The sequence below is a fragment of the Crocodylus siamensis genome, chromosome 3, assembly GCF_052110815.1.
Source record: "Crocodylus siamensis isolate JL-2025a chromosome 3, ASM5211081v1, whole genome shotgun sequence".
Taxonomy (NCBI): Eukaryota; Metazoa; Chordata; order Crocodylia; family Crocodylidae; genus Crocodylus; species Crocodylus siamensis.
In genome coordinates this window covers 189785232-189795365 of record NC_143397.1, presented here as the reverse complement: position 1 = coordinate 189795365, position 10134 = coordinate 189785232, and the positions used below count along the sequence as shown (strand labels likewise).

Below are 10134 nucleotides of genomic sequence, written 5' to 3'. Positions count from 1 at the left end.
AGTAATCGTGTATTTGCTTATAGAATGAAAACACTACTGAATTTGATTAGACAAATTAGGAGCTTCACTCCCAAATTCTTTTTAACTGACTGCAGCAGTCGTGTACTTTCTGACAATATAAGATTAATGAATAGTCAACTGAACCACTATGGAAAGTGGTCAAGCTCTTCATACAAAATTCCATGTTCAATTTTTTATTTTAATTAAAATTGCATGTAACTGTCTGCCTTTATTTATAAGTACACAAGAAAATCTTCATGTTTGGATGATAGCTACAATTTTTCTGGTCTGTCAGTTCCTGCACTTTCACAAACAGTTTATTTTAAGGATCTTGCCCCAGCAAAGTAAGCAGGTGTCAAACATTTCACCAATTAAAAAAAACAGCAACATTAAAAATGGCTAACTGAATGCCACACAAAGAAACATGTGCTGTGTAACCTCTGCTATTTCATATATTACAAATATAATAAAAGGAACAACTGAACTTTTCCAGCAGCATATACAGCAGTGACTACACTGGACATGAAGGTTAAAATACCAAATCACCAACTCTTCTCCCTCCTGACAATGTCGCTTAAAACAGCAAATCTCCAGTTCTGTTTCACTCTCCTAAAATGGATGGAAATATTTATATTGAGTTGTTTCTTATGGAAAACCTTTGGTGTCTTTACAAACCACCTACACTTGAAACAGGATTCACTTACTCTAGAATAGTCGAAAAGTACCCATGTTGGCTTTCATATGACATTACACTGCAAAATAAATCATAAAGTATGAAAATCATGTTTATATCAACCTGCAGAAGTTAGTTGATATAATTCATGGATCAATTCTTAAAATCGAAGTTATTAAAGAGAATGTGATGTATTAAAAGATTTGAAGTTTATAAAAAGTAACTAACACCATTGTATACCACATTGTTATTTTACAAAAATATTGAAATAATCCATGAGTTATTCACTCTGCACCAGCTTTAAAAAAAATACTATCAAATTTTGACTTGCACCTTTAATGCATCTGAAAGCACCATCGGGGATACTTTTAACATAAAGAAGGTTACGGTTGACTTGACTTAGGGAGGTATTTAAAACCCAAAAGCTTGCAGCAAAAACACTCTTTTACAAGTGATTCAATGTAATTTTAGATAGATATGGAAACAAGTCTTGAACAAATTCAAGAAGGTCTTCCACACAGCTTGGTTTTATTGTATTTTACTGAATATACTTACTAACAGGTGGCTGAAAGCCTCTAAAAAGACATCACTTTCACCTTGGATGGGGTAAAAACAGAGCTGTCTGTACACGTGGATAACTTGATTGTTCTTTTCTGCTTCCTGCTCTTGAAGGGCTCATGCCACTCTTTTCTGTCCCTCAGGCAATAATATCAATCTTGTAGACATACAATGTTTGGCACTAGAAGGGTATGGCATGTCACAGTCTCTGATCATACCTGCATACATTCACACACAGAGCCATGCATTCTGAGTCCTGAAACAGATTTAAATTAGTATGTTCATTTCCTGATGTTTCCTCTTAAAATCTGAATGTGGTCCTCCAAAGGTCTAGAGTACGAAACCTATGAAACCTTGTTCTTTCTTTTTCTTTTTATATTTTTTTTGCAAATTGAATACTGAATCATGATTATCATTTAATTACATCACTAAGTGATAGAGCTCATTGTTTCTCCTGAAAAGCAGAAGTGAGCTGCATAGGATTTCTGTCAAAAGAAACTTCAACTGAAATTTTAATTAAAACGAATCTTGAATTCAATAGAAAACTAACAGTTTGATTGGTGCTAATGCTTATGCCCCATTTCATTGAAATTAAGCTTATTTTGCATTGACTGGTTTGCAAACATGATGATGTACTTTTTGATTCAGAACTATTTTGCAAATCTGTTCTAAACTGAATAGTTTATCTGCTGGAGAGTTGAGGATTATACCCCTGTCATTTTTGCAGAAATCAGTTCTCATAACAGCAACATTATATGGTACAACTAAGCTATTTTGCCAAGGTTTTTTCATTTGTCAATGAATATGCAAATATCAATAATTCATTTCTAAAATAAAATGCACTACTGGTCAATGTTGAAAGCTTTCATCAGAACCTTCCTGTTGTTTTGATTGCAAGTACAGTGCAGTTGAGTTTCATAGCAGCAAGGAGTCATGGCCCCGGGGTTTATATCCCTGTTGAAGTAATTAGTTTTTCTGAGAGTCTCAGGTGAGGCTGCTTTATCAGTGTACTGCAGAGGGACTGCATACTGTGGATCAAATGATAATCATGATGATAGCCAGACTAAGAACACTACTGCTTGTTTCTCTATTGAACTATGCAGTTTAGTTATTGCCACAGCCCTACTGTCAACCCTTAACTTGGACTGTAACGTAGTAACTTCTTCAAGTCTTCACCCTTTTTTTTTATAATGTGGTTTCATATTCCAAGCGCTCCTGGATAAGGGCATCATCTTTATATTGTAGCCGTGGAGGAGCAGGGGAACATTCAAATGCTAAGATAGCTTTTCTTAGGCTTCTGTCCAATACATGTCTTTCCCATGCTGGGTACCTGTTTCTGAAGAGATCAATTTTAATGACTGATTCTTCAATCCTTGGTGGCCGGGAGGAAGGCGTAGAAGGTGCAGTGGGCCTCACCTGAAAGACAGGCACACACCCATCCCTCTCTGCAAACTTCTGGTCCCGGTCACTTGTGACACTCCGATTGTTAGAGATAGACCTTAGAGTGTTTGTTGCCACTTCTGGGGGCAGAGTGAAGGCAGCTACAGGGTCCTCACAAGCACAGCTTGGTGACTGCCCAAATCTTGGTCCATTGGGATGAAAGAAGGCATAGTACATCAGCATAAAAACAATGCCTGTTAAAAAGCTGCTGAACACCACACACAGTGCTGGTATGGCGAATGCATCAGAAATTGGTGGGACTTTGTACCGATACCAGAGAGCACTCAAGGCCGTGTTTTCCAAAAGGATCACAAAATAATAAATGAAAAGCCTGCAGCGTGTCCTTCCTTCCTTGACATTGAACCAACTAAAGATATAGATTATTCCAACAACCATGTCAAACACTATCTCTTCCCATTTGGTGATGCAGAATTCTGTCTCACAATGGACGATCCAAAAGGTCATGATACACCAGTGGAGGACGATGAAGATCCCAAAGTATAGCTGGAAAACTGAGGCAAACAGAGCAAAAGTAATGACCCTGGCTGCAATTGTGAAGAAATGCCAGCAAAACTGAATTATAACAGCCATGTAACTGATGGGTTTCTTGTCATCGCGGGAGTCACGCAGGGCTTTTTGATAGGAAGCCAAAGCCCAAGCCAGGGATACAAGGGATGCTGCAGCAGTAAGACCTAGAAAAAAATAGAAGATGTAGTAAAGAATTAATAAGATCTGAATTGGATTCACTGAAAAAACAGTAGAACCTCTGTAATCCAACTGCTGTAAATACATCCTTTTAAATTCCCACAAGAAATTGTTACCATCTCCCTATCGTTCAATGACACAAGATCTCTTATTATTGGTGTTTCATTATTTTTACAAAATGTACTGTATTATATAGTAGTATATATTATAATGAATAAAACAATCCTAGAATCAACAATATAAAATGTTATGTGACACTTTCCCTTATCTTTGTCTTGTTATTGGTTTTGGTAACTTAGAACCAGATTCAAATCACTTTTATATGTGCCTAGATAGGACTTTGGTAGATTCATAGATTGTAGAGTCAGAAGGGGCCCTGAAGGATCATTGTGTCCGACCCCCTGCCCCAGGCAGGAAAAGGACTGAGGTCAGATGACTCCAGCCAGGTGCCTATCTAGCCTCCTCTTGAACACCTCTAAGTTAAGTGATAGCACCACCACTCTTAGCAGCCCATTCCAGATTCTGGCCACCCTTACTGTGAAAAATTTCTTCTTAATGTCTAACCTGAATCTACTCTCCACAGTTTGCACCCATTATTCCTAGTTACTCCTAGGGGCGCCCTGGTAAATAGAATTTAGGTGACTAAGTCATAAAAAAAATTCTTCTGAGGCTCCCAAACCACTTAAGTGCCTACATTCAACAGGCACATCCATTTTGTCCTAAAAAAAAAATCACTAGATGCCTAGGCTGATGTTTTTGAATAATCTCAAAAGGTATTCAGAGCAAAACACCAAAACATCTGCCTCAGCTTTGCTGTGATCCAAATGAGAGATGCCCAACATCCATCTTAGATCCCAATCTGCTAGGTAGCTACAGTGCATGCCTAAGAGTTGACTGTCATTAACTGTACTCATTGTAAAGAGCAGCACTCAGTATCTTTCTTTGTCAAACATAGTGTTGGTGCTCACTTTTTGTCCAATAACCTAGTTGTTAAAGCACACACACAGGATGTGGGTGACCTGGATTCCTGAAGTGATTTGAAACCACTTCTGTTGCTGAGAGTGCCCTAACTATGAGGCTGAGGAACACTTTTCCTGTTGAACCTGGGCTACTAAGGCAGGTTCAAGACAAGTGCCAGTTTCATGGGGCGAAAAGGCCAGAAAGACTGAAAGCAAGTGGGAGCATGACTTCAGCTCAGTGATGAGGACACTCCCATGGGCTGGGGCTAGTCTGGGGAGGTTCAGGTCCCTGTGCCAGTGTTGTTTATTCATTTTAACTAGCAAGAACATCCTGGGAGCATGGACTGGGCATCTCCACTGGACATGTCTAAGACTGAAGGATGCTGCACTTTCCACTGAACTGAATGGTTCTGTTGCAGAGAAAAAAGGCATTTCCTTTTGGGGTGCTCTGGATACTGAGGTAACAGAAGTACAGAGATAACTCCATTGATGGAATAGGGATCCTCCATACCTAATTCTGTCATTTTGGTTTGCCTTTCTGGAGTAAAACACACACTGTTTAGCTGTTGCTCACCTAAATGGAGGCACCTATGAGAACAATTTAGATCTACCCTTTACTCACAAAATTCAATACATGAATTAATGAGGTTCTACTGTATAGTTATTTTAAAGAGTTTTCACTGTTTTGGATAAATCCACATAGCAGTTGATTATTAAGGACACGTTAGTAATCACTGTAAAACAAACACTTCTACTTTAATTTCTAAGCACTGGCACACATCTAATCCCACATGATAAAAAAACAAGCTAACTGGAATTTGAGAAGGTTTACATTTTCTTAAAGTTACAATGCATACTGTTATATATAAAGTTTAACATTATATATACATCAGAATTAGATGGACATTTTTCAGTGAAAGAGTTTTCTGTTTTAAAATGCTGAGTCAGTGAAGTCAAAATGTTTTTCAGGAACTATAACTTTTCTCAGCATTTTCAACTCTAAAATACTTCTTTTTGAGTTTTACATTGGTTTATTAAAGTTTTTTTAAGTTGAACTAAAGTTGAAACAGAGCATTTCAGCCTTATTGAACATAAATTCTTTAATATGGTCATTTTAACGTTCACAAGTATTTTTTTCCAGAAATTTAATTTTTCTGTAAATGTCATGATTTTGGCTTTTTATTCTAATATGGGATAAAGGAAAAATTTGAAATATTGGCATTTCCCACAGAATGAAATTCCTGAATTATGACCACCTTTAAAAGAGCTGTTTTATCTTATAAAGTTAATAGAATTACCCTATTTTATAACACACAAAATCTTAATTGGTTTTTGAAGAGCTGATTTCATATTTGTTAAACAAACAAAGTCTTTTTCACTCTAAAATGGGTTTGGATGAAGCAGTGTTTTATGAAAATTCTTCATTTGTAAAAAAAAGTTTATATTTATGCTGAAAACACAAAAGTTTTGAAGGAAAGAAATACTGTTTTAATGGACAAACTGCATGATTAAGACAGCCATAGGCAAACTTGTGGATATCAAAGCACCCTTTCTCAGGCTTCTGTCAGGTAAACAGAACTAAGTAGCAGATGGAACAAAATATTCTGTAAAACAGTGTTCCCAAGTAGTGTTGTTATCACCTATGAAATGCAGAGGTTAGCTATCTACTGCTAGAACAATCAACACTCCGCACAAGAAAGCCATCAGGATCCACGGATCATTCACAGATCTATTCCAAAATGTTGTATACTAATTCAGTGCACCAAATACTAGGGCTGTGCAAAGCTTCAGTAGCTGATTTGATTTGGAGGAGATTCGGCCTGATTCGGCAGCTGAATCTCCAAATCCGAACTGAATTGGGAGACCCATTAAAAGGTCTGAATCGAATTGGAAGCCTCTGAATTGATTAGGAGAGATTTGGAGATTTGGAAGGCTTGCAGAAAAAGAAACCGAGAAGAGGGAGGGGGATGGGGTGCAGCGTTCTCTGTAAGTTGCGTGGTGCCATCCAGGCACGCCTGGCAGTGTGGCATGAATGCACTGCTTAGAGGGAATGCTTAAGGGGTGATTTTTCATGTATGGAAAAGGCTGAGGGGGGGAAAGACTGGTCTGATATTGACATCTATAGCTGGCCAGTGACTGTGATCTTTCTCTGAGTTCCCTTCCAACCACAGTATTCTGGGGGAGGGACATAGAAACAACATATAAAGCTGTGTCTGAAGCGATCTGTGCCTTTCGTGAGCTGTGTCTCTCTTGGAGCAGCAGTATCTGAAAGGCTTCAAGGCATTATGAAGCATGCTGGAAAGGCAGGTACTAAGTCTTCTGGCAGAGAAGGGAGAGTAGGCAGGGGAGAGTTGCAAGTTCCTCCCACCCCAAACGTACATGCACCCTCTTCCCTGGCAGTGATGAGTCTTTTGCTGCTAGTGGGAGCAAAGAGCTGGTAGTAGTGCCTGCAGCTGCACCACCACCACTAACCAGCAGCAGAATGACATTCTCCACCCCAATTTCAGTTCCCAGCATGAACCATATAGTGCCACAGGAGGAGCGGAGGGCCACAGCAAAGGAAATTCTGGGGAAGGAGGGGGAAGCTGAGCTTGTGCTCCACGAAGTTATCTTAGAGGCAGGTCTCCTTCTCTGGAAGGCACTTCAGAGCAGGTTGTGGGGGCAGGTGGCTCAGCTTCTCCTGTTGTTGTGTCTCTGCCTGGTAAGGAGGGGGATAAGGCAGGATCCCCACCCTCAACCCAGAAGCGGGTGAGTAGTATAGTGTGGGAGCATTTTGAGGTGGCAGATGATCCCAGGTATGCTACCTGGCAGCACTGCTGAAGGCAGATCAGCCAGGGCAAGGACGTGAGACACTTTGCCATCACAGCAATGCTCCTGCATCTCAGGAAGCAGCACCCCCTTGCTCTTGCTCCTCCTCAGCCTGGCACCAGTGGGAACATGCCCAAAAAGGAGTCCCCTTCTCAACCTAAAACCCCCATCCCCAAGAAGCAGAGGCAGGCCACTCTGGACCAGTGGAGGAAAGGTGGAGACAAAGGGGGGCACGTTCTGAAGGTAAGCGAGGTCACCCAGAGCACTGGGGAGATGCTTGCTTTGGATAGCCAGCCCTTCTCCTTTGTTGAGGGGCTAGGGTTTAAGCAGCTCATAGCACTTGTGGCCCCATCATACCAAGTGTCTGCATTCACCACCTTTAGCAGGATGATGGTGCCCTCCCTGTATGAGGCGTGCAGGGAGTACTTTAGGGAGGAGCTGTGGAAGGCAAGTCCACAGGTAGCCTTGCACTTCACCTCAGACATCTGGAGCAGCCGGGGTGGAGAACACGCTTATTTCTCCCTCACAGGGCACTGGTGCAATCAGTCAAGGCATCAGTGTGCTCTCCTTCAAGCAGAGGTGATGGATGGGTCCCACACAGCAACAGAGATCATGGTGGCCATGAACCACATGGTGCAGGGGTGGCTTGTTGGGCAGGGTGAGCTTACCCATGGGTTCATGGTCACTGACAATGGGGTCAATATGGTCAAGGCACTGCATGATGCCTACATCAGACAGATCTCTACAGGTAACAATGAATGAATATTAACTGATACCTGTTACAGAAAGAAACAAAAGCCCATGGCAGAACATTTTAACCTCCCTGGACATTCTATAGCTGACCTCAGGACTCTTGTTCTTAGGCAAAAACATTAAAAAAACCCAGGAAATTGTGGAACAAGAATCATTAACAGACTGGATTATGTTAAGTATGGTTTAAACAGGGACTATGGATTCTTATCCCATTACCTGGATTAGCTTTTGTGACCACTTTTTTCTTATGGGTTCTTTTCTTGTTTGCTGCTCCCTTCCCTCATCAACCTCATCAATTACTATAGAGTGAAAGCATTTATTTAAAGATCATTCCTGTGATTATGATATCTGATGGGTTGTTGATTCACTGAGTTGGATAATAATAGTAGTTTAGGCCTTAATCTTTATTTCTTGGATGTATATGCCATCTTTCCCCACAAAGACTTAGGGTGGATTATAGTAAGAGAACAAATAGCATATAAAACAAGAGAATGTACAAGAGAAAAAAATCAAGAGAATAATATAACTAATAAAGGCAATAAGAGTATTAAAATAGAATATAAAACAACTCTCCTCCCCTCCTGAGGGAGAAGAGCCATCTTAGACTGGCTTGCTACACGCCTGTCCAAATAGAAAGGGCTTACAGCATTTCTGAAAGGTGTACAGACTGGGGCTTTGGTGGGAGGGAGTTCTGGAGCTGAGGAGCAACCCCTGAGAACAACCTCACATGTGTTTTCACCAAGTAGAATTAGTGTACTTGTGCTACTTGAGGAGGTTGCTCCTTGCTGACCTTATGGATCGAGATGGGGCATAAGAGAGAAGGCAGTCCTTAGGGTACATATGACCCAGATTGTTATGGCCTTGTGGGTCTAAAGAAGCTCACTGAATTCCACCTGAAAGGCTATTGGGAGCCAGTGCAGTCTCTGGGGCACTGATATTATGTGCTCCTGGTGACCCACCCAGTAAGAAGGTGGACTGACATATTCCATGCTGGCTGCAGCTTCTGGGCAGTCTTCAAGGGCAGCCCTATGTAGAGAGCACTGAAATAGTCTATCCCCAAGGTTACAGAGATATGGATAAAGGTTCCAGATTCACATCAGAAAGAGAGGGTTGCAGCCCTCTTTTCACCAGATGGACTTGGTGAAAGGTGGTCCTAGCCACTGCTGCCACTTGAAGATCTAGGTACAGTGGAGGATTCAGGAGCACCTGAAGGCTGTGAACCTGCCTGGCAAGAGAAGGCTGAATCCCATCAATGGTAAATGCTCCAGGTCATGCAAACTTCCCACTACCATCACCTCCATCTTGTCTGGATTCACCTTCAGTTGATTCATTTGCGTCCAGTCCTGTACTGCAGTTAGGTATGGGGAAAGACTGAGACTGTAGGGCCTAGGTTAGATGAAAGACAGGGAAAGAGATGAGTGTCACACTGATGACACCTCACTCCATATCTCTCAAATCTCACCCAACAGTCTCATATACATGTACTCTCATTTATCTACAAAAAATGCTAATTCAGACAACTACTGACTAGGAGTGTGAGAAATGGGCCTGTAACAGGGAACTCTATCCCTGTTACCAGAAGGCAAGTCAGTCCCTTTAAGACCAGAACTTTCCGGGCACAGCCTGCTGGCAGGGAAGGGGTTAGAAGTTGGGCCTGGCCAGCTAGCCAGGTGACTGGATGGGGCATGCCAGAACTATAAAACCCTGGGCTTGGTGGCAGTAAAGGGGCAGTGGCTGAAGGGGAAAGAAGTTGTGCGGGGGAGCTCTCCAGACAGCCTTGGCTGCTGGTCTGACTGCTGTAAGGAGGGAACTTCTGCTGATCCTTAGAAAAGCAGGGGCAGCGTCACCGGGAGGAGCGTTAGAGGCAGTGGGGGAGCAGAAGCACCAAGCCATGAAGAAAATGTAAGCTGGCATTGCTGCCTTCTTCAATTTCTATTTTTTTGTTATGGTTAGAACCCACTAACTGACTGACTCTCTCTCTCTCTCTCTCTCTCTCTATATATATATACACACATACTTTGGTTGATTGATAAACCGGTAGTTTGTGGATGAGGCTGTAGGGGTAGAGAAGGCCTCATTAGGACCTTAGGCACAGTCATAAAAGGCCAAGGTGGCCTAGTGCACCAGGTAGGCAGCTGCATGCTGGACAGTGAGGGTTCAAGACCACTGCCCAGCTCTGAACTTGTTGCCCCTTGACTGTGGGGCCAGTGGAGAAACCTCTAAGCCAGAGAGTCAAGG

General features: G+C 41.8%; 1 protein-coding gene across 1 annotated transcript in view; it reads right to left on the bottom strand.

Moving 5' to 3' along the window:
- Window positions 1-769: 769 nt before the first annotated feature.
- Window positions 770-10134, bottom strand: part of XKR4 (XK related 4) — a 319428-nt gene continuing 310063 nt past the window's right edge. The window contains exon 3 of the mRNA XM_090037327.1: window positions 770-3363. Within this exon, the coding sequence (XP_089893453.1) occupies window positions 2417-3363 (947 nt within the window). The 3' untranslated portion in view covers window positions 770-2416. The remainder of the gene's footprint in view (window positions 3364-10134) is intronic.